At 33.0% G+C, this 25,345-nt stretch overlaps 3 protein-coding genes and 1 long non-coding RNA gene across 4 annotated transcripts; 3 read left to right on the top strand and 1 right to left on the bottom strand.

Moving 5' to 3' along the window:
- The first annotated feature begins 627 nt into the window (after positions 1-627).
- LOC110871426 lies at positions 628-2,132 on the top strand. Its single transcript, XR_002553724.2, has 5 exons — positions 628-927; positions 1,022-1,069; positions 1,161-1,235; positions 1,435-1,455; positions 2,063-2,132. It is a non-coding gene; the product is annotated as an uncharacterized LOC110871426 (long non-coding RNA).
- Positions 2,133-14,229: 12,097 nt separating this feature from the next.
- LOC118481028 lies at positions 14,230-19,623 on the top strand. Its single transcript, XM_035976107.1, has 10 exons — positions 14,230-14,509; positions 14,603-14,701; positions 16,426-16,494; positions 16,582-16,677; positions 16,769-17,526; positions 17,946-18,449; positions 18,556-18,796; positions 18,887-19,151; positions 19,237-19,417; positions 19,552-19,623. Exons 1-10 carry the CDS (start codon positions 14,365-14,367, stop codon positions 19,621-19,623), a joined length of 2,430 nt encoding a protein of 809 aa, XP_035832000.1. The 5' UTR covers positions 14,230-14,364.
- Positions 19,263-20,688, top strand: LOC118480888. Its single transcript, XM_035975853.1, has 4 exons — positions 19,263-19,417; positions 19,787-20,028; positions 20,117-20,273; positions 20,353-20,688. The coding sequence occupies exons 2-4, from the start codon at positions 19,822-19,824 to the stop codon at positions 20,607-20,609; spliced, it is 621 nt and encodes a 206-aa protein (XP_035831746.1). The 5' UTR covers positions 19,263-19,417; positions 19,787-19,821; the 3' UTR covers positions 20,610-20,688.
- An 859-nt stretch (positions 20,689-21,547) lies between these two features.
- LOC118481027 (protein FAR1-RELATED SEQUENCE 12-like) lies at positions 21,548-22,807 on the bottom strand. Its single transcript, XM_035976106.1, has 2 exons — positions 22,388-22,807; positions 21,548-22,267 (listed from the first exon to the last, which is right to left on the bottom strand). The coding sequence occupies exons 1-2, from the start codon at positions 22,805-22,807 to the stop codon at positions 21,548-21,550; spliced, it is 1,140 nt and encodes a 379-aa protein (XP_035831999.1).
- Between the last annotated feature and the right edge of the window lie 2,538 nt (positions 22,808-25,345).

Raw genomic sequence — 25,345 nt, 5'->3', positions numbered from 1 at the left:
CACACTTAATATAATTATATTAAACAAGTATGTCGTACATTTGCTTGGTTGTTCAACTGTTGTTGTGTTTTTTACATTCTCCACATCTTTATTGTTAACGTTATTTTTTTTTGTTTTCCTAATCATCGACACAATTGGTTCATTATATTCTTTATCATCGTTATGTTTCCTTTTTCTAATATGTGTTGGATTTGCATCAGTTTTCTTAACATCGGCTCTAAATGTCACTTTCCTTTTTTCCCTTTCATCACCTGTTGTACAAACATGCAATTAAACAATGTTAATATACTAAAACTGATAACATGTACGTTTACATATTTTACCATTAATTTAAATGCATAAATGCATACCATTAATCTATATGCAATTGTACATGTACAAATATTGTATATGCATCAACATGTATGCATAAATGCATACCATTAATGTATGTGCATAAAATCATACCATTAATATATATGCAAATGTAAATGTAAACATATTGTATATACAACAAACTATATGCATAAATGCATACCATTAATCTATATGCAAATGCACATGTAAACATATTGTAAATTCAAAAAACCTTTATGCATGAATGCATAACATTAATAAATATGCATAAAGGCATACCATCTATATATATATATATATATATAAATGAGATGTGATTTGGGCTAGGTGGCATTGGATTTGGGACATTTTTGCTGATGTGGCAACTTATATTTTTGAGTTTAGGAGGGAATTCTCAAATGCCTTCATCATTCACGATTTTAACAAAAAAGTGGCGGGATCCGGCTGTGATTCGGGTCACCCAATATTAAAAAACGGATCCTATATATCATCTTTACCAGACCACCATATCTCATAACCTCACTTTTCACAAACCCTACATACCATTTCCTAAATCTGCTTCTTCGTTTTTCAGAGATTCATCGTCCTTAGGTATGTTATTATGCTATTCCTTCTTTGTTTTCGTATTGTTAATCTAATACATCTTTGATTTTTTTCGATTTCATCAACTATCTTACATATTCAGATGAGATTCATAAGGACGACAATGTTTTGATGCTTTCTTCATCTTCATGTAAATGCTATTTGTTTCATGTTTCCAGATTTGAAGAGATCGATTTGCTTGCTGTTTAATAATGATTTACGATGTGTTTTGTCATATCTAGGGTTTGCTTGTGGTCTTTCGTATCCGTCAAAACCCTAATCGACCGGAGAAATCGTCAAAAGTTCTTCACAATATGGTTTGTTTCTTCTCTTAATTTTGTTATTCAATCATCTTTCATCCACATTCAATTTTACAAACCCTAAAGCTCATCTACGGTTTCATCTGTAATTAGATCTTATACTGTTTATTTATGTTATTAGATCTTATAGGAACTTTTTTTTTGTTCAAAACCCATTCGGCAGGTCTTAATCATTTTCGTTGTTATTTGTTTGTAGATCGTTCCACATAATTTGCAGGTATGTAATTTATATTAGATTGTTATTTATTGTAAATGTTTAATGTGAATTTTTGATGATTTTTATGTTTTTTTTTATCGAACCTGTTATATGTAAGTTTAATCAACAATCTATAAAAAATTTGTTCTTCATCTCCTTCTCCGCAGATGCTTATTGTTTGATTTTTCTTTTTTTTTTCCGTTGTTTGTTGGTTGTTTGTTGATGATGATTTTGCATTATCCGATTCCAATCATATGAAATGATATTTTGTTGATGTTTTGATTTTGTTCTCATGTTACTCATATTTTTATTTACAGTCTTTTAGTTTGTTGTTGATGATGATATGTTTTGATTGTGTCCGATGTTTTTTGATTGTGTTGATGAAGATTTACAGTGGACTGATATTTTTTCATCCGGTATAATGTTTTTGTCTTCGGAATATTTATTTTGTTTCTAAAAAATAAATATTTTTTTTAAACCGTTTCTTTTTATTTTTGAATTTGGAAGTTTCTCAATTGATTAAATTATCTTTTAAAGCTTATTGATTGTTGATTTAGGAATATTGATTGTTTTTCTATAAATACTTTACCGTTTTATTTTTTAAAAAACCTTCATATATATTTTTCAGATATGCATCCCTTGCACAACAGTCCTTCATTTTTAAAGCTTATTGATGAAGATGACCCGATATTTTTGGTACGTTTATGTGTATTCTAATTACTAATCATATTTTAAGTAAACTGATATTTATCTTTTTTTATTTTGTTTTAAACTTATAGCAAATAAATGGTGATTTATATTTAGTATGATAATTTATGGCATTGGATGTTAGTGATATAATTTTCAGAATTCAAATTTTAAATTTTAAATTTTGAGGTTTCTATTTTAAGTTTTAAATTTAAAATTTTGAGCAATTTTAAATTTCGTTAGTGATTTATTTTTAGTATGATAATTTTGCGGAATTAAGGTTTCTGTTTCTATAAATAAATGGTGTTACGTTTTTTGAAACCTCAAATTTAAAATTTTAAGGTTTCTATTTATATTTCCGGAATTTAAATTTTAAATTTAAAATTTCGAGCAATTTTAAATTTCGTTAGTGATTTATTTTTAGTATGATTATTTTCCGGAATTAGGGTTTCTATTTCTATTTCCGGAATTCAAATTTTAAATTTAAAATTTTGAGCAATTTTAAATTTCGTTAATGATTTTTTTTTTGAAACCTCAAATTTAAATTTTAGTGATTTATTTTTAGTATGATAATTTTTCCGGAATTAAGGTTTCTATTTAAATTTTAAATTTAAAAGTTTTCCATTAATGTGTTTCATTTTAAATTTCGAATCTGTAAATTGAATTTAAATTTGAAAGGTTAGACTTTCCTAATAAGTTTGCTTGATTTACGGGATTGGATATTAGTGATTTGATTTTCAGATTTTAAATTTTAAATTTTGAAGTCAAACATTATTTTAAATTTAAATTTTGAAGTAAACCATTATTGTGTTTGATTTTAAATTTTGTATGCTTTGAAATCTTGATGTTTTTTTATGAGATGCTTTGACTATATTATTTGTAATTTTAGGGATGCTTCGAGTCTTTGACTATTGTTTTTGTACTCGAGTTGCATATCTCACAAACTTTTTGTGTTTTGTAATTTTAGGTGAAGAGCTTCTTTTAGACTCCTTCCCCTACAAGGAACTATTGAATGGGTTCCTATGAGAAGTTGAAGAAAAGGTATATCTTGCACTGTTTTGTGAGTTATAATTTTTTGTATTTTAGTTATAATTTTTGTATTTAATTAGTTTTTAATTCTTTAAAGATGTCTTTAATTTCTTTTTAAATCTGTTTTTGTTTCTATAAATAGATTAGTGTTGTTAAAGATGATTTTTGTATTCGAAATTATGATTCGGTTTCTGTAAATAGACTTTGTTTCTATAAATAGATTACCGTTATATTTTTTTTAAACAATGGTTACTTCCTTTGCAGTTATGGATAATGAAAACAACGCTCCTTCGTTATTAAAGTCGATTGAGGACTATGATCCTATATTTTTCGAATTGTTCGTCGACCAAAAACAGGTTAGTTCAGTTTTGTTGGTGTTGTTTGTTTTTTGATATGTATAGTCATTCTTTTTTATTTTTGTCTTTAGGTGTTAATTTGAAATTTTATGTGATTATCTTTTGAAGTTCTTATGGTTTGTTTTTTGAGTTATAATTTTTTGTATTTAGTTATGATTTTTAGTTAATTGTTAATTCTTTAAAGATGTCTTTAATTTCTTTTTAAAGTTGTTTTTGTTTCTATAAATAGATTAGTGTTGTTAAAGATGATTTTTGTATTCGAAATTATGATTCGGTTTATGTAAATAGACTTTGTTTCTATAAATAGATTACCGTTATATTTTTTTTAAAACAGTGGTTACTTCCATTGCAGTTATGGATCATGAAAACAACGCTCCTTCATTGTTAAAGTTGATTGGGGACTATGATCCTATATTTTTGGTATGTTTCTTAAGTTTTCAGTTTTGTGCACACAATAAGTTATTGCAACTTATATGTTTCTTTTTTGTTTCGATTGATAGGAAATACCATATGATTTTGCAACCTTATTGTGGGGAGAACAACTTTCATATGTCAATGTCTTAAAATTATTGATGATGATTTATCGTGAGTCATTGAGTTATAATTTTTGTATTTAGTTAGTTGTTAATTCTTTAAAGATGCCTTTGATTTCAATTTTAAAGTTGTTTTTGTTTCTATAAATAGATTACTGTTGTTAAAGATTATTTTTGTATTCGAAATTATGATTCGGTTTCTGTAAATAGACTTTGTTTCTATAAATATATTACCATTATATATTTTTTAAAACAACGGTTACTTCCTTTGCAGTTATGGATCCTAAAAACAACTCTCATTCGTTGTTAAAGTTGATTGAGGAATATGATCCTATATTTTTGGTATGTTTTCTTAGTGATTTGATTTTTAAATTTTAAATTTTGAAATCAATCATTATTTTAAATTTAAATTTGAAAGTTTTCCATTAATGTGTTTGATTTTAAATTTCGAATCTGTAAATTAAATTTAAATTTGAAAAGTTAGACTTTCCTAATAAGTTTGCTTGATTTACGGGATTGGATATTAGTGATTTGATTTTCAGATTTTAAATTTTAAAATTTGAAGTCAATCATTATTTTAAATTTAAATTTTGAAGTAAACCATTATTGTGTTTGATTTTAAATTTTGAATGCTTTGAAATCCTGATGTTTTTTTATGAGATGCTTTGACTATATTATTTGTAATTTTAGGGATGTGCTTTTATTTTGATTCATTAGGTGTTTATTTTGGATGGTCCGGAGTTTTTGGCTGCAACTATGTTGGATAGAGATATGCTTGCTATTGCTGTAAATTGGTACCATGTCGGTTGGTTTTGCTTGTTAGGTTAGACTTTCCTAATAAGTTTGCTTGATTTACGGGATTAGATATTAGTGATTTGATTTTCAGATTTTAAATTTTAAATTTTGAAGTTAATCATTATTCTAAATTTAAATTTTGAAATAAACCATTATTGTGTTTGATTTTAAATTTTCAATTTCGAAGTCAATTATTATGTTAAATTTAAATTTGAAAGTTTGCCATTAATGTGTTTGATTTTAAATTTCGAATCTGTAAATTGAATTTAAATTTGAAAAGTTAGTCTTTCCTAATAAGTTTGCTTGATTTAGGGGATTGGATATTAGTATACTTTGTTTATTGGGTTTTAACTAATAATTTGATTGACTCGGTTGTTAGATTTGTGACGATGCGTCAGACAAACAACATTGGGAAAATATACAGCCTTGAGCCTTGGTAAGTTAACACATTAGTTAAGGTTATGATGTTTTTTCATGGCACCGACACATTATTGAGTAGTAGCGCATTAGGTTAGTGATATTAAAATTTGTGCCTTGAGAAATTTTGTATATTCATTGATGTTTGAAATTGATTGTGAGGTCTTTGATTGTGCATTGTATTGCTGATTGATGTATGAGATTTTGTTGATTGGCATAAGGTATTAGATAAGATGTGTTTGAAGTTGTGAAGATGAATAAGTGAGACATGTGTAGCAGATATTAGTGAGTGCACAACACATTAGTTAGGGTTTTGAATTATTGCTACAGGTTAGTGATGTTAGAGATTGTGTTATGAGAAATGTATAGATTGAATTATGTCTGTGTTTGATTGTGACACCTTTGATTGTGCATGAAATTGCTGGTTATATGAGATTTTGTTGATTGTAGACAAATAAGTTTGAACAGAACTTATTAGATTTGAAAGTTTGCCATTAATGTGTTTGATTTTAAATTTCGAAACTGTAAATTGAATGTAAATTTGAAAGGTTAGACTTTCCTAATAAGTTTGCTTGATTTACGGGATTGGATATTAGTGATTTGATTTTCAGATTTTAAATTTTAAATTTTGAAGTCAATCATTATTTTAAATTTAAATTTTGAAGTAATGGCAATCTGAGTCTGATTTTTTTCGTGATTAATATCCGCTTGAGTAACCCAATCTGAGTCTGATTTTTTTCGTTAACGATTCTGGTAAACTTTCCCGATTTGGGTTTTCTGCAAGGCTAATCATCTAAATTAATTTGTTATTTTTATGGTTTACCATTGCATAAGTTAGTATAATTTGTTGACAAAGTTTTGTTTTGTGGGATAGTAGTCATAAATTGAGTAATATTCAAGGTTTATATGTTTCTATTTTGATTCATTAAATAAGATGTGTTTGAGTAATATTCAAGGTTTATGTATATATGAAATTTTGTTGATTGGCATAAGGTGTTAGATAAGATGTGTTTGAAGTTGTGAAGATGAATAAGTGAGACATGTGTAGCAGATATTAGTGAGTGCACAACACATTAGTTAGGGTTTTGAATTATTGCTACAGGTTAGTGATGTTAGAGATTGTGTTTTGAGAAATGTGTAGATTGAATTATGTTTGTGTTTGATTGTGACACCTTTGATTGTGCATGAAATTGCTGATTATATGAGATTTTGTTGATTGTAGACAAATAAGTTTGAACAATTAGATTCACATTTAAGTATAAAAAATGAGAGGTTGTTATAATCTGAATTATATTCTGAACGAAAAACTGAAAGGAAAAGGAAAAAAAGAATAATTTAACACAGAGAAAAGAGGATAGAGAGAGAGAGTTGCCACATTTTTAAAACAAAAAATATAAGGTAACCATGCTTCTAAAATCTACTATACTTTTTAATAATATTTTGTGGAAAATGGACTATATTGGGTAGGTAGTCAAACATGGTTTTTAGGGTCAAAACGGCTGTGTTGGGTTGACTCGGGACACTTTTATGAAAAACTTGATGTTTCTGACCTTAATAAACCATTTTTGTAGATGACCAATGTATATCTCTATTTGAGGAATCTCCAAAGATCCAGAGCCGATTGTTTCATAGAGCTGTGAAGTTGCGTTAAACATACTGGATTTTGAACGATCCGACAAACCATTCGAGGTACTTGGAAGATTAAGTCTCTTATCTGGGTGGTTGTTACAGGTTTAGGATGTTAAATGATTTTGGATGTACTCTGTGATGTCGATGATGCAGAGATGTTGGTGAAGCTCAGGTTAACAACTTCATGTGTATATTTTAATGAATAAAGTTTTTGTTGTTTATATTTTCTAATTTAAACTTTTAATTCTAAATTTAATTAAATGAGTCTGTTTTGTAGGTTCGAACAACTTCATGTGTATATTTTATTATAAAAAATAAAAGTTCTTTTTTTGTTTCATGGGTCGTTCAGAGAGGCAAGTTTCTGCCTCCGGTTCTTGCCCGAAGTTTCTGACCTTACTCGCAACCCATTGACTACAACTTTCAATTCAAAACAATTATAAAAAAATTACGTTTGAAAACATGTATTTTTATTTTATTTAATGACATAACTCGATTAATATAAAGTAAATTTTTCTACCCGCGAAGTTCGCGGGTGATAACCTAGTTAATATATATGCAACTGTAACTATAAAACAATTTGTATGCTAGACAATTTATATGCATAAATGCATACCATTAATCTATATGCAAATTTACATGTAAACATACTGTCTATTCAACAACCTGTATGCATAAATGCATACCATTAATATATATGCATAAATGCATACCGTTAATATATATGCATATATGCCTACCATTAATCTATATGCAACTGTATATGTAAAACATAATGTATATGCAACTGTAAATGTATACATATTACTTTACATACTTTATATGTACATATCACATTGTATGCATATATGCATACTTTGTCAAAACTAACACAATCATACATTTGTGTACTAAATTACATGTGTATTAATACAACGTACAAAAATTAATCTCTGTTTCCATAATTTTACACAAAAATTGTATTTATTTAACTATCACCACAAAATATACAATCTACATCTATTAACATACTAAATACTGTATTTAACAAAAAAACGCCATTAAAATACCATATTATTTTTCAGAATTGACCTAAAAATGTGTTATACGGGTGAAATGTGCCCTAATTTGTTGTAATTGTACAAATATGTGTTCCAATTTCAAATTACTATACATTTTACATGTGTAAACTAAAAAATACAATAAATCTATGTATAATTTGTTACATGTAGTCTTCATCCTAAAAATCTATGTCTAATTTGTTACCTGTACTCTTCTTCCTCAGAATGCCCTTCGATCTACCCTGTCTGGTTTCACGTTTGTCATCCGATTCACTGATTTCATCTGTATTCATTATACTGTACTATCGGCGATTATAATACTCCACAACAACTTAGAACAGCCGTAATAGCCGCCGGTTATCGATCGTAATCACCTCCGCAACAACTTAGAACAGCCGTAATCACCGCCGGTTATCGAACGTAATCGCCTGAAATTGTTACAAATCGCCGCCGGATGAGTCGTTTGTGTGTCCGCAACAACTTAGAACAGCCATAATCGCCGCCGGTTATCAATCGTATTCGCCTGAAATTGTTATAAATCGCCGCCGGAAGAATCGTTTGTGTGTGTATTCGAATATCTTACAATAAACCCTAACTACATTCTACAGTTACGCGTTATTACAGATTTAGCCATCCGCCCCTTTTTTTACAACTTTAATTAAATTTCATATTTGGTCCTTGTAAGTGGTTCTCGCGGTTCTCACAATAAGGGTGGTTCTCGCATGAGCCCCTCCCTATATATATATATATATATATAGGATAAGGATCATTACAGAACACTAATTATTGATATATATATATATATATATATATATATATATATATATATATATTTGTGATGAACAAATGTGATAGTTTGAAAAAAAGAAGAGAGAATTGTCAATGATTGATGTGTACATAAAATGCCAGGAATATGATGGTGGTAAAACTACACTAGACGGTATGGTAGAGGCTCATCCTTGGAGGATGACCCGCCACGTCATAGTCCTTGGAGGATGCCCCTCCAAGGATGAAACCAAGGAAATAGAGGATGGGCTTACCCCACCAAGTTAATTTATTTTTTTTTTAATTTTGGCAAATTAAATATGCAATATACCTATAAAACGAAAATTAATATAAACTATAAAATAAATATTAATTCCCACATTACATTAAAAAAACCAACATATTCTTAAAAAAATAATAAAAACTACTAGTCTTCATCCGACATGTAGTCGTTAGGTTCGTTTTTTGCGTTGTTCCAAATGTACTCCACCAAGTCCGCTTGTAGGTTTTGATGTGTGTACTCGTTACGTAGAGAGAATCCGTTTAAATCTTGTTGTTCCAAACTCACTGGAACAGAATTCCAGTTAGACGCGTTTTCGTCGTAGTCACAAATCGCTCTACCTTCGTCTTCGACGATCATGTTATGCAGCAAGATACAAGCATACATAATGTATCGCAACCTCTGTGGTGTAGAAGAACGTGCTGGATGTTTAATGATATGCCTTTTTTGTAATACCCCAAAACACCGTTCAATATCTTTTCTCGCCCCTCTTGAAACTGCGCAAATTTCTTTCTTTTAACGTCTGTCGAGTGCGGAATAGTTTTAACGATTGTAGAGTACGTTGGGTATATGCCATCCGCAAGGTAGTAACCCCGCCTGTATTCAACCCCCGAAACCGTAAAACTGGTGTTTGGACCTGTTCCTGTTAATACATCGTCAAATATTTGTGACTGGTAGATTACGTTAAGGTCGTTAAGTGAACTAGGTAGACAAAAAGAAATATGCCAAATCCAGAGATCCCGTGACGCAATAGCCTCTAGAAGTGTAGTTGGATGACCATGATCGCCCTGAGTATATTGACCTTGCCAGGCAGTAGGTCAGTTCTGCCACGACCAATGCATGCAATCAATGTTTCCGAGCATTCCTGGAAACCATGTATTTGTTCGTGTGCTTGATATAATTTTTGGACGTCGTTTGCGTTTGGTTTCCGCAAATATTTCTTGCTATATAATTTCGCGATCCATTCGCAAAACCTATGCAAACATTCACGTGCAGTTCTTTCGGACATCCTTAAATACTCGTCCAACGAATCGGGTGTCGTCTCGTATGCCAGTTGGCGAATGGCCGACGTACATTTATGTAAAGTAGTGAATACCCTTTGGCCCCTAGCGTCGTATCGCAGTGTGAAAAACGAATCAGACTGGGCCAGGTCGTCTGCGATACGTAAGAACAGTCGACGACTCATTCGGAACCGACGTCGAAACATCGCGTCCGTGTACACAGGTTCGGCGGCAAAATAATCGGCCACTAAATTATCATGGCCGGCTATATATTAACAACGGAAAATAAATTAAATTCATTATTAGCAATGTAAAAAATTAAATACATTATTAAATTCAAATAAAGATACACTAAAAAAATAAAATACTCTATCGGTCTCGGTTTAAGGCGGCTCTCCTAGTTTGCCATTGTGACGATGTTTCAGCCTCTTCGTCCTCCTCCATGCTCATCTGCGCTGCGTGCATAGTGACGTTTGAAAAAAAATACTTCGCCCTCACCCGAAGTTGACGAACACCACGATGCAGAAGAAGATGAATACATGCCTATTTTTTTATAAAAGTATGATGGTCTATAAAAAATGAGAGAGAATGAACGAATTTTGGGTTAAAAGTGGTAGAATAAGGGTGTATATTTATAAAGTGGGATTTGAAAAATATTTTTTTTTACCTAACGGCTAGTCCCCTCAACGACTATATTTTTTGTCCTTTATGCCCGTCTCCAACGTCCCACCCAAGACGATTTGGACGACGCCGAGCCTGGCGGGACGGTGTTTGGGGGCGTCGTGTTTTGTCAATGGGGCTGGACGTTCCCAACACCGTGCGAGTTTTGCCCCCATTTTTTCACACCTCTAGATTAAAATGTTAGAACAGACTGCCATAAAAAATTAAAAAAAAATCCAAGTGGTGTTTTTTGGCCCCGTACATCAGCTGTAAAAAGCTGATGACATAAGCATGACATCACTTTTTACAACATTTACGACCGCCATAAATGAAAAAAAAACTAGTTTTTTTAAGGAAAAGTTGATTTTTTAGAATTTTTTCGTAATTTTTTTTTGAAAAAACCTCTCGTAAGGCCGAGTTCTCTAAGTTCTCACAACTCGTGTAAATTTCATTTTACCCTAACTATATGTATATATATATATATATATATATATATATATATATATATATAGGGGAAGGTTCATTTGAGAAGAAATTTAATATGAGAAGAAAAAGAAGAAAGGGCATATTTGTAAAATACTATTTCATTTATAACTCATATCATTAATTTTTCTCTCTTTAATTAAATAGTCAACAAATCATTAATTATCCTACATATAATCTACAAAACCTACACATATCAAAATTTTCCTACATATACCCTACACATTATAGAATTTTATCCTACACAATCGAAATTTATCTTACACACCTCGAAATATATCATACACAACTCGTAACTTATCCTACACAACTAGTAATTTATTCTACACTTTAAATTAAGTTTTTTTTTTTAATTTGGAAAAAAGTATATATTTTGAAAAGAAGTTACAAATTAATTTAGTTAGTTATTAAAGAAGAAGAATACAAATTAATGATTTATGTAAGTTTACCAAAATACCCTTATATTAAAATTAAATGCAAATATTAAATGAAGTAAAATGAAACATTCTTATTGGTTGAAACTTCTTCTTTTTTCTTCTTACAAAAAAATTCTTCTCATTTGAACCCTCCACTATATATATATATATATATATATATATATATATATATATATATATATATATATATATATATATATATATATATAGTAGGGTTTCTGCGGAAAGTGTGTTTTTCCTAGAAAGTCTAGGAAGTAATAAGAACGCGACATGTGGCATTGAAAGATTTTAACTAAAAGGGCAATTGTGTAATTTGAATATTATTTTAATTATGAATTATTTTATTAGGATAACTAACTAACTAGATAATTATGGAAACTAAATATTCCATTTAATTCAATTTAAATCATACAATCCATACACCATATTCACATGAATTCGTAAAAAAGGATTTTACAACATTGCTGGGGGATTCTTGACGTCGTGTTTTAACAGCAAGCAGATTTCTTGACGCTGTGTTTTAACAGCAAGCAGATTTCTTGACGATGTGTTTTAACAGCAAGCAGATTTCGATTTCTTGACAATGTGTTTTAACAGCAAGCAGATTGCTGGAGGATTCTTGACACTGTGTTTTAACAGCAAGCATATTTCTTGTCCTTGTGTTTTAACAGCAAGCAGATTTCTTGACGCTGTGTTTTAACAGCAAGCAGATTGCTGGAGGATTCTTGACATTGTGTTTTAACAGCAAGCAGATTTCTTGACATTGTGTTTTAACAGCAAGAAGATTTCCTTGACGTTGTGTTTTAACAACAAGCAGATTGATGGACATTGTGTTTTAATAGCAAGCAGATTTCTTGACATTGTGTTTTAACAGCAAGCATATTGCTGGACACACTGTCAGTGTCTTCGTCTTCAAACACAACCCAGTGTCTTCGTCTTCAACACACTGTCATCATCAACATTAAAATGGTAAAACACATAAACCTTAAAACACACTGCCATCATCAACATATTCAGATGTCATTTTAAAACACACTTTCATCATCAACATTAAATTGGTAAACACGGAAACCTTAAAACACACTGCCATCATCAACATTAAATTGGTAAACACGGAAACCTTAAAACACAATGCCATCATCAACATTAAATTGGTAAACGTGGAAACCTTAAAACACACTGCCATCATCAACATTAAAACGGTAAAACACATAAACCTTAAAACACACTGCCAACATCAACATATTCAGATGTCATTTTAAAACACACTTTCATCATCAACATTAAATTGGTAAACACATATACCTTAAAACACACTGCCATCATCAACATTATATTCATATGTCAAAAAAAAAAACCCCCGATTCAATGATAGATAAAAAAAATTGAAACACGTATGAAAAACAACAACCGATATGGAAACATCACCGGCCGACCAACGATTAAAATCATCATCTTCCTTATAATATAATATAAAAGAAGAATGACAAAATTAATAACTTACAATCTTCCTTATTCACGTGATGATGATCAATACTTGATATGATGTTGTCGCTAAACAAGTGTTGATGATGATTTTGTGAAAGTTCCTAGAAATCCTGGCATTTTCGCAACACACATCGCCATTGAGAGAGAGAGAGAAAGAAAGAGAAGAAATCCCATGATTTTAGGGATTGGTTATTGATATGGCAGTTTCTTGATTTAAAACACTTCCAATTACCAAAATACCCTCACTATATTAAAAGTCACTAATTATATAACTAAGATATTACGAAAATGCCATCCATATGATCTAAGCCATTAAAAACACCAAACGAAGGGCCCAGATCGCTTCCTAGACTTTCTAGGAAAAATGCACTTTCCGCAGAACTCCTACTCTATATATATATAGGGTCAGGATTTAGAGAGAACGGTGAAAAGTGTGAGAACGGTGAGAACGATTTTGGTGGTGACATGTGGCATTGATGCTAAATTACACTAACGGGTAATATTGTCAAAAAATCCACTCACATGAACTGGGTGTTCAAATAAAACGCTATAAAAACACCCAATTCAGAAAAACGCCATGAAAATACCCAGTTAAAAACGCCATAAAACACCCAGTTCAGAAAAACGCCTTGAAAAAACTCAGTTGAAAACGCCATAAAACACTCAGTTCAGAAAAACGCCATGAAAATATCTAGTTAAAACGACATAAAAACACCTAGTTTAGAAAAACGCCATGAAAATACATAGTCTAAAACGCCATAAAACACCAAGTTCAGAAAAACGCCATAAAACCCAATTATTTTTTTTGAAAAGTATATCAATAGTATACTCATTGGAAAGATTAAAAAACGCTGAGTTTTATGGTGTAATTTTTTTTTGAAAAATAATCACGTATAAAAAAGTTATTGTCGTTTAAATATGATGGGGGAAAATAGCATGTGATTAACATGTGCACCTTTGTTTGGATCTTCCTATTTTACCCCTCCTGATAGTTCCAAGGCCCCTATTATTTACAAAAATGCCACCGTATCAATCTCAGCCACAAACCACTAAGATCTTGTGGTTGAGAATCGTTCTCACTGTTCTCACACTTTGATGCGTTCTCTCCTGATCCTGTTCCTATATATATATATATATATATATATATGTATATATAGGGTAGGGATATGGTAAAAAGTGTCCAAAGTGTAAGAAGTGTAAGAAGTGTTTTAAGCCATTGGATCTTTGATCTAATGGTTGAGATCAATAGGGTATTAAAGTGTAAATTGTGTTTTAATTAGAAGGGGCTTTTGTAAACTTAAAGGGTAATAGTGTCTTTTCCATTGTTTCAAATATGGTAACCGTATCCTGCACAACCAAAACCCCCTATCAATCTCTTAAAAACAAGCGACGTTCCCGTCAAAGCAAAAGTTTTATACTCTCCGGAAAGTTTCGTCTATCGAACTACATTGCAAAGAAGCAGAGAAAGGGTTTTTTAGGTAAACGGAAAAGGGCTCGTCGTCACAATCCAGTTGAATGTAAAGGTGTTTTATTTTTTCACTAATCAGATGACAATGGTGTTCTATTAACAGGAGAATCAAGGATCAAAGAGTGTTATATGGACCCAAAAAAAGGAACTATGAAGCCAGCAGGTTCGAAGAGGAAGCGAGAATTATCCGAGACCAAACCAGGTTAGTGTTTTATTATTCAGTTGGTGTTCGGAAAATGGCATAGTGTTTTATTAGTGTTTTATTTGTGATTTGTAGTGTTTTAGAGTCTAATGGTTAGCAATTTAGGGTTTTATAAAGGATTATTGGGTGTACTATGTTATAAAAATGAGTTAATAGTGTAGTGTAATCAGTAGGCTTCGGTTTGTTTCAAATGTGGTCGAATTGTAAATCGGTCTGTTATTTAGGTTCTCTGTTTTGTATTACTGCAGGGTGTTTAAAAAATGGGGATTTAGAAGTATAGTGTCTTAAGAAATAGTAAAGGGGGTTTTATTGGGTGTCTTCTCTGGTTTGATTAATGCAGGGTGTTTTAAAAAAAAAACTTTATATTTGTGATGAATTTTGTGGCTTTTCAAATAAAATGGACTGTCCTACGATAAAGGGGGTTTTAAATTTGTCTGATTGCATAAAAGCAATATATGCATAAAACACTACACATTTTATGTTAATGAATACTGTAGTGCATACCTTAGGTCAAAAATACACTAAACTTTGCATAAAACACTTTATATGTATAAAACACTATAGGATGTAAATGGTTGTATATAATGACAGTATTGCACAACACACTACACTTCTGAATATTATTTTGCATAAAAGACCATAATTCTGTATAAAACACTACACATTTTATGTTAACGAATACTTTAGTGCATCACTCAGGTCAAAAATACACTAAACTTTGCATAAAACACTTTATATGTATAAAACACTATAGGATGTAAATGGCTGTATATAATGACAGTATTGCACAACACACTACACTTCTGAATATTATTTTGCATAAAACACCAGAATTCTGTATAAAACACTACACATTTTATGTTAATGAATACTTTAGTGCATACCTCAGGTCAAAAATACACTAAACTTTGCATAAAACACTTTATATGTATAAAACACTATAGGATGTAAATGGCTGTAGATAATGACAGTATTGCACAATACACTACACTTCTGAATATTATTTTGCATAAAACACCAGAATTCTTATGTTTGTGGAGTGTTATTTGGAAATGGTTGTAGATAATGACAGTATTGCACAACACACTACACTTCTGAATATTATTATGCATAAAACACTTTATATACATAAAACACTACATGATGTAAAAGGCTGTAGATAATGTCAGTATTGCACAACACACTACACTTATGAATAATATTTTGCATAAAACACCAGATTTCTGTTGTTTGTGGAGTGTTATATGGAAATGGTTGTAGATGGTGACAGTACACTTTATTTGAAATTCCTGGTTCAAAAATGAATACTTTACTTGACAGTACACTTCTGAAGTTAATGAATACTTTAGTGCATACTTTAGTTCAAAAATACACTTTATTTGAAATTCCTGGTTCAAGAACTAATTGTAAAAATGATTTAATTTTAGTCCGGAGAAGCGGCCGAATACCAAAAATCAAAATGGGAAAGGGATTCCATAACACAATTGGACAAAGCATCCAGTTGAGCGATTCAGATAATGATAACGAAATGCAAAAAGGTATACATAAAAAAAATTAACTACGCATGTAAAAAACAGTTTGTGTACACTTTACTTTTAGTAATTTGTTATGCACTATGCCGTTTTTTCGGAATTCTTGCACCAAGTCTAACCAAAAAAAAAGTATGACACTTTAATTATATTGAATTTGCTGTTTTAAAGTACTAAAATGTGTGCGGTTTGCAGCTACAGCAACACACGATGCAAACAACGATGACGACTTCCAAACGCCGCTTCCGGTACCGTTCGCAGAAGGTAATACTTTGAATAACTGAACTTAAATGTTGGAATCTTTCGTATGATAGGGATCATAATGTAACATCATCTAACCGTTTGTATTAGTTCTAACTAAACACCATACTGGTGCTGATATAACACACCGTGACACGGCCGACGACGATGACTTCGTGACGCAACCACCCACGACAGATCAATCAGGTAACTTTGCACATAAAAAAATGTAACCACTAAACACTTTTCGTTTCATTAGAAAATATAGTCTAACTGATGCGCTGTATATGGGTTACAGCTGCCAATTCACAAGAAGAGTGTGACAATGTTGACCACCAACAACCATGCGATGCAAAAAGACGTAAGTCAACCGCGACAAGGAGGAAGTCGACGAGACCACCAGCATCATTTCAATCGAAAAAATATGAGCCCTTTAGCGGGCCAAAAATTAAACTGAAGACATCTCCGGATAATATGGTTATATTTGTTAACAGCTTGAATAAAGTTCAAAAAAACAAGGTCATAGAGATGGGATTCGGTGCATTGCTGAATTTCAACATACATCATGTACCAACGCGTCTAGCATATTGGCTGGCAAGCAACTATGACGACGCTGCAGGGGTGTTGAACTTTGGAGCTACCCGTTTACGGATCAATTCAAAGTTGGTGAATACAATATTCGGTATACCGAACGGGGGTATAAAGATTGTAGAAAAAGAAAGAGCGAGGGACAGCAATCCGGTAGTGAAAGAATGGAGGGATCAGTTCAATGATAACACTAAGGTGTCGCCAGTCGGGCTGAAGGACATGATGATTACAGACACTTCAAGTGGTCGGTCATTTGAATTGAACTGGTTGGTGTTATATAATACTATACTTGGAGAGATAAGCGCATGCAACACAGTTAACCAAAGATTCTTGGGATGCGTGGACCCAAATGAAAAAATATCAAACTTTGATTGGAGCAGCTACATGATAACCTGCTTGGACCGAACGACGAATGCATGGAACCGGAAGAGGAATGACGCTTTTAGAGGCCCGATCGTGTTACTAGCGGTATGTGACTCTTATGAAAGTTAAAACACTACGTGCATAAACACCACAAAAAAATTTATGTAACATCGTAAGATTGGTTACATCAGGTACCATTTCATACAAAACCATTAAAGTCTATTAAAACAGTAATACACTATGTTACAGTGTATAACACTACAGACACATGTATTGTAGTACAAACAAGCATGTTTTGAATACAATATTCAATATCATAGTACACTATGTTACCTTATATAACACTACAGTCAAATATATTGTAGTACAAACAGGTCTGTTTTGAACAGTACCATCATATTAAGACACTGCATCAGTTGACTTCGTAAAACACTGCAGTCAAATAGTATAAACACTTTTAACAAGCATGCATAACCAGTAAACATGTGTACATAATCCTTATAATTTAATGCTTATATGTGCAGGCTGCATACGCGTACGACCAAAGGGATGCTTTGAAGCGTAATAAGAGGGGATGTCATCCGATTGAATTGATAGATGACGGGATGCTTGACGAACTGCTCGGAAAGCTTGATGACATACTTTGGGATTCTCACATAAAGCATAACACCCCAATGATACCCAAAATTCATGTAGATGCAGAAAAACAGATGAGTGAAAAGGTTAAGAAGATACCTGATGATAAAAAATCAGCATCAACCAGCGCTAAAGTAGTTGAAACGGCAGCAGAAAAACGTGCGGATGACAACAAGGATGAGGGCAACGAAGAATACGAACCGTACGAAGAAGGGGACGACGACCATATGGGAATATATAAACATTGCAAAAGTTATTTGTTGTCACAGCCAAGTACACAGGAGCTGCCGTTTGTATGTCAAGTTGGGGCAGACAGCGAATTTCGGATACCAATGGTATCACAGTATGGGACACCGCCCGTGTACTCACAAGAAGAAAAAGATACTGAAGAGGTACACCACTTGATAACCTTTTTAACGTTTGCTGTAATATCAGGCTTATTTATACTTATATACATCTGACAACATTTTGCATAACACTTTATAATTTGGTTAGCAGAATATGGCGACAAATTTGGATGATGCACTTACGGAATTTGAAGATTGCGTTGATAAGATAAAAAATGCAATGAGAGAAGCTTTACGTTTGCACCCCAACAGTGAACAGATATTGAGTAGGAAAACGTCATGGATTGCGAGTGTCCGCAAACATCTAAAGGACATTGCGGATACTGAGGAAGGCGATGAAGTGTCAGAAAAAACCCCCACCGCTGTCAAAAACACTGGACTATTGACACAAGGTAATCAATCTCTTTTCTCGCCCATGACTTCATCAGTTTGCGCAGAAATAGATGAACTGATATCTGCAATACAATCCGTACGACACCCAGGCACACAATCGAAATCTGAGGGGATCAAACCAGTAAACTTGCAAAGTGAACTGGACAACGTCGCAACAACTTCAAGTATTCCAGACACTGAACAGGGAGGAAACGCGTTACTGCAATATAAACACCAGAGGCCAAAAAGAAACACCAATCTTCCAGATGTTTTCAGGTCACCGTACGTGCAGCGTGTGGTTTCGTTAACAGATAAACGAGAACAATTGGAATCTGCATTGGCTAGCTGTATACTGAGCGGAAGGGGAAACAAATGGTAGGCATCGACAACAACAAAAAAAATTAAATAATTGAACGAATTTGATTGTTAATTATTGATTGAGTTTCATGTTATCACGTAGGGATATTTTATTCGATTGCCCAGCAGGTGTCTCGATTCTGAGAGGCTCGTTTGAGACGATGTACCCGTCATTATGCTTGGATGCAGATATTATATCAGCTTGGGCCGCAGTCCTTAACAACGAGGAGCGGTTAAGGGCACCTGGTACCCCCGCAAGGCTGTTTTGCAATGCCGGAATGTTGGTAATACACTTTTCCCACCTTATAGAACACTACATGATAATGCAGACCAGTTGATAAAGTAGACAAGTTTATAACACCACAATACTAAACATAAAGTTAAATAAATACTTATAACACTATATGCTGCAATGTAGCTTATAAAACAGCTTATAACACTACAGCCTCCAGCTTATATTATGCCTGCATACATAAAAAACATCTTATAACACTACAGCCCCCAGCTTATATTATGCCTGCATACATAAAAAACAGCTTATAACACTACACCCCCAGCTTATAACCCAGTTTTTTGAATATGGTCGAAATAACAAACTGACACATTAGCTTATATAAACTAAAATATGTTATTTGTTATGAAACAGGTGGCAGGCGATTTTAAAGGGACCGATGAATACAGAATCTCGATGTTCGGTAGCCGGATGGAAACAATACTAGGCCAAGCAGATAGCACGGACATCAGAAACTTCCAAATGGTATTCGTGTCGGTGCTGTATAATAAACACTATATTCTAGTGTTCTTCAATCTAGCACAGTCACAAATCTTGGTTATCGACAATATCGAGGGTGAGGTCCCTATCGACATACGATACAGCGGCTACATAGAAAAAGTTGTAAGAACACTACTATCAAAAAAAATTAGTTGACATACAATAAGTATAACTTTTAAAAAAACCCCATTTGACGTCATAAAATTCGCAGGTCAATGCATTCTGCTCGTATGTCAATAACCACTCTCCTGCAATTGCTAAAAAACTGCGATCAACATCACCAGTTAGTCTGAAGTTCCCGTGGCAAACATTGTATAACGGAACAGATTGTGGAATATTCGTCATGCGTCATATGGAGACTTTTAAAGGTGTTATTTTAATTATAGTTTTATTATTAAAGTTGACACTGGCATGTACGCTAAAGTTGGTTTGCATTTCTGTTCATAGGGACAAGTGTGCGCGAATGGAACTGCGGGCTATCGCCAGAGCGAGACATCACGGGAGAGGTGTTGACACACCAATCGATAGAACTATGTGACTTGCGAATAAAGTACTTATCAAAAATCTTGTTAAGTGACATAAACTCAATGCGGTCTACAGTGGAGCAAGAAGTACATGAGTATGCAAATAAGAGTCAACATGAGAGACTGAAAAATGCTAGGACTGCAAAGGAAAGGATCGAGCTACGATTATCCGAAGAATAGCAAATAGTTCTGAAATGTTTTGATACACGTTATAATTAGACTGGTTTCATTTTGTCTGGTGCAAACACTTTTATTTAGATATTAGCCTGGTGCCATGGTTCTGAAATGTTAATATAACACTGGATTCATTTTGTCTTGTACAAACACTTTTGCAAAATGGATGGTAGTGGTCTGTTCCGTTAATATATCACTATATTTCATTACAAAACACTGCATTTATAAGTAACTAACGGACTTTAAACTACAGTATATGGCAATATCAACATACTGCAGGTCCCTAATGCTGAATTAAACACTATAATTATAGATAAAACACTATATGTCCAAGTCAGTCGTTAAACTAAATATAGAACCTATAATTAAACACTACAAATCAATTATAAAACACTATATATCATCGCAAAAACACTGCATTAATAATTTGACAGCAATTAAGTGTTTTTTTCACATGATTATTGTTGTCATCGTTTAAACTATGATAAAACACTGCATTCAAATATAAAAAACACTATATTATAAGCCAAAGAATCCATGTATGTCAAATAAAAAAAACTTAGAATTTCTATTCATGTTGACAAATAAACAAAATCAAAAAACGTATAACACTATAATTATAGTTAAAACACTATATAGTAAATGGCAGACCTTAAACTACCTGCAGTATATGACAATAACACCATACTGCAGGTCACAATTACTGCATTTAGCACTATACTTATAGATAAAACACTATAAGTACATGACAGACTTTACAATAATTTTAGTACCTGTAATATAACACCACAAATCATTTATAAAACACTATATTTATAAAATATGATCAAACAAACTGGTCAGTAAGAAATAACAACGTCAAACACAAGGAATCCAACATAAAAAATTAAACGTCATTAAAAAAATAGAAATAAAACTCAATGTTTGCATAAATTAGTAATCAACTACTCTTGCTCTTCATCGTCTAGCTCCTCATCGTCGGCTTCTTCACCCACCACATCTTCCATCTCCTCTTCGTCGTCTCCTTCAATTTCCGCTTCATCACTTTCTGAGGAGTCGTCGGCATTTTCCCTTGCCGGGTACGAGCAGGTACGTCTATTATGGCCCCGACGTTTGCAATTGCTACACTCGCGACCCTTTTTTTTCTTCGCAGATTGAATAATGGCAATTTCACGATTACTCTTCATTCTGGAAGGTTTGCCCATACCTTTAAATCTAACGGTTTTCGGCATACGAACAGTTACAGGTGTTTCTTGCGTGTATCCAGTTATTTCAGCAAACCTATCGCGACGACTCCTAGGGGGGGCGTTCACGACTGCCTGATCAGCGGTAGATTGATACTGGCCAACATAGTCCCTAAACGCGCACAACGCATCAAAGTTATATACCAACCTGTTGATAAGAGACTCGGCTGACCTTGTTATCTCCCTTACAACACCATTAACCTGTTGGTACCGATCATCACTTTCACTAATCCCTATTATCGCTCCCGGCGCACTGTTAGGAACAGCTTCCCTTGTCCAACGTCGCATTATGTACCTTTCAGGGAACTGCCTGATATCAAGAAGCCGCAAAACGCAGAAAATGTGCGCACACAGAAGCCCAAACTGTTCATACCTTTTGCATGAGCAACTAACGGTCATGTCTAGCTGCCGCATCATAACCTAATACATAAAAACAAAAAAAAATGAGAACGAAAATATATACTAAATCAAAACTATAAGATAAAACACCATGCACAAAAAAAATATTATAAACGAACAATCGTTACATCCTATAGTTACCTGAAAAAATGAAGTACACGCTTGAGAAAAGTCCTTCACATAGAAGTTCACAAAGTTATCCTCTCTATCCTCCCATTTTCCAACAGCACACTTGTTAATCGCTGTTTGAATTTCGAGTTGCGCATCAAAGAAAATTGTCCGTGTGTATATGTTTGCCGCCTGTTGCTCTAAGACAAACTCTTTTGCAAGTATTTGGGGGTTCGTGTGCCTAGTATCGTGATCATTCTTCCTGTGCTCGTGTCTTTGGGCTTCGATTGCAGAATCAAAATGCCCCAAAAATTCAACAAGGGTACAATTCGGGTTGCAAAACTGCCCAAAGAAATGGTTCTCACTCTCCGAACGTGATGAGGTACGCATCAACCCAGACATGTGTTGATCGCGATAATACGCAGGGATCCATGTATCCCTAATCTGATACATTGACTGTAACCATTCATGATTCAGCAAATCAAAATCAGCCAATATAACACCCCATTCATTTTCAAACTGTTCTGGCAGTAAGGCATCGGTCCAAACAATATCACACAACCTCTTCTTAAAATCAGTGCTATTGCATAGGTTGGCGCCAACCTAAAAAACAACAATTCAACCATGAAAAAAATTAAATCTAAAAAAAATACATGATAAAAGCTGATAAAACATTATATAAAAGTAAAACGACATCAATAAACAAAAAAGACATATTCATATATAAAAAGGTACAAAAAAACAATTCCATTAAAATAAATAACGTAGTAAAACATAATTATGATTTTAATAAACCTTGGTAGTGAGTTTCTCCATTATATGCCACATGCAAAGCCTGTGCCTACTTTCAGGCCAAGTATCTTGAATAGCTTTCCTCATCGCTGGGTCTTGATCGGTTACAATCACAGGTGGTGCGCGCCCAAACGCCTGCCGAAATGCGTTGAGCAACCAGCTATATGTTTCGGCAGTTTCATCCCCTATAATAGCTGCACCCAAGGTAACATTACGATAGTGATTGTCAACGCCGGTAAAAGGTACGAACATCATTTTGTACCTACACAAAAAAAAATACGGGAGTGATCACTGATTTGATATTGTAAAATCCATACAATATTAAAAAGAAGAAAGAAAATACATTTTTAAGTATTTGCAATTTAAAACACTATTAGTATGAGATAAAAGTTACAAGTCTTTTCATGTATATACCAAAACACTATAAAGACATTATCATGCTGATAAAACACTATGATATGTATCTAATATGCATGTAATGTATCTAGAAACAAAGGAAGGATAAGAACTTGTTACGACGATAAGTAGCATCGAACGACACCACATCCCCAAAAATATTAAAATTTCTCTTTGTATCACCATCGGCCCAGAACAACGCACGTAAAACGCCCTCGGCAGTTGTAAGGTACTCCATAGAGAAATTGGGCATAAATTCTTTCTTCCTTCTTAGGCGTTTGATAACCATGTCAGCATCGTACTCGGCTATATACCTGTTTAAGTCTCTCTTAAAGTTCTTGAAGTCAACTTTAGTTGCGCCTACCTTATCGAAACCTCCATACAGAGTCCTCATAATGTTAAAAGCTCTAACTGGACCAACATTTATGGCACTCAAAGCATTCACTGCTTCTTCCTGTACGTAATTCATAGATCTGTTTTCGGGAAGCAAGTACCTGTCATCTTCAGCAACAAATGAGTGATTATGCGACTCCTCGAAGTAATAAACCACGTAAAGATTTTCCGGGGTCATTAACTTAACCCGAATGCACGCTTCACATTCGGTCCTTATAGAAGGAACCCTGCGAGTAATCTTAGACTTCGAGTTAACATTAGAACTACCAGCTTCTTGAGTCGAGTCAATCGCCTTTAAGGGTTTAGTACCCTCTTTTGAGCATACGAACCATTTATTAAGTATTAAACCCTTTCGAGGCTCGTATTGAGTACCTTTCCTAGCTGTGAAGCCTGCTGCCTTAGCATATCTTTGGTAAAAAAGATAAGCATTTTCCAGCGAATCAAACGTCATATCCATCTGAGGTTTAATCAAATCATCAACATCTGGAATAAATGTCCTCCTTCCAGAATTTGGGGACACCTGAACATTACCAACGGGTTGGTATGTAGGAATATCTACAACGAAAAAGAGACAAATCAGTCTTTTATAAATACATTGTTAAAAAACACTGTATCAATAAATAACCCTATCTGTAAGGAATAAAACAGTATTCGGGACGGGAAAAACACTATGAAAATTAAATTAATATCCCTGTATATAATATAACACTACACATTGTAGGTAAAACACTATGCATCTGATAAAAAAATACCTTTCTAAATGATAAAACACTAGAACAGGACTAGAACATACAACTAAATGTATAAAACACTATGAATGGGGATTCAGATGTGTGAACAGACACTAATCCTGTTGTTCTTACATATGACACTATAAAACACAACAACAAAAATTACTAAAAACAGATGTAATCAATTCAATGTATAAAACACTATGAAAAGATAAATATGATGTCTGAACAGAGTATCGATCATGCATATAACACTACCCATCTGAAAAACTATAAAACAGAAAATTGATCTTGCATATACCATTAGACTATAAAACACTACGAAAGGTAAATATGATGTGTGAACAGAATATTGATCATGCATATAACACTATCAATCTCCTAAAAACAATAAAACAGAAAATTGATCTTGCATATACCAATAGACTATAAAACACTACGGATCATACATATAACACTACAAAACTGAATCAAGGAAAAAACTTTAAAATAACAATCCCCCCTAAACAACTAAATGTATAAAACACTACATACAATCAAAAATCAAACAAAGAGTAATGTCCAGTAAAAACGACAAACTGAACAACAAAACGAGGAACAAAAACTACTAATTATCGGAAAATGCTAACTATTAAGAGATTAAAACACTATTATACACATTAACCTGCATCGCCGGACT

Source organism: Helianthus annuus, chromosome 8 (genome assembly GCF_002127325.2).
Source record: "Helianthus annuus cultivar XRQ/B chromosome 8, HanXRQr2.0-SUNRISE, whole genome shotgun sequence".
Classification (NCBI taxonomy): domain Eukaryota; kingdom Viridiplantae; phylum Streptophyta; class Magnoliopsida; order Asterales; family Asteraceae; genus Helianthus; species Helianthus annuus.
Note: the sequence above shows the minus strand (reverse complement) of the source record. Positions and strands in the feature narration are given on the sequence as shown.

Excerpts from the sequence above, each read along its gene's own strand:
- LOC118481028 (XM_035976107.1), top strand. The coding sequence starts at position 14,365 with ATGGTAACCGTATCCTGCACAACCAAAACCCCCTATCAATCTCTTAAA. Across the intron at positions 14,702-16,425 it reads ATTATCCGAGACCAAACCAG|CTACAGCAACACACGATGCA; the intron begins GTTAGTGTTTTA and ends TGCGGTTTGCAG. Across the intron at positions 16,495-16,581 it reads TCCGGTACCGTTCGCAGAAG|TTCTAACTAAACACCATACT; the intron begins GTAATACTTTGA and ends CGTTTGTATTAG.
- LOC118480888 (XM_035975853.1), top strand. The coding sequence starts at position 19,822 with ATGTTCGGTAGCCGGATGGAAACAATACTAGGCCAAGCAGATAGCACG. Across the intron at positions 20,029-20,116 it reads GCGGCTACATAGAAAAAGTT|GTCAATGCATTCTGCTCGTA; the intron begins GTAAGAACACTA and ends TAAAATTCGCAG. Across the intron at positions 20,274-20,352 it reads TCATATGGAGACTTTTAAAG|GGACAAGTGTGCGCGAATGG; the intron begins GTGTTATTTTAA and ends TTCTGTTCATAG.
- LOC118481027 (XM_035976106.1), bottom strand. The coding sequence starts at position 22,807 with ATGTATCAGATTAGGGATACATGGATCCCTGCGTATTATCGCGATCAA. Across the intron at positions 22,268-22,387 it reads CGTGTACTTCATTTTTTCAG|GTTATGATGCGGCAGCTAGA; the intron begins GTAACTATAGGA and ends TTTATGTATTAG.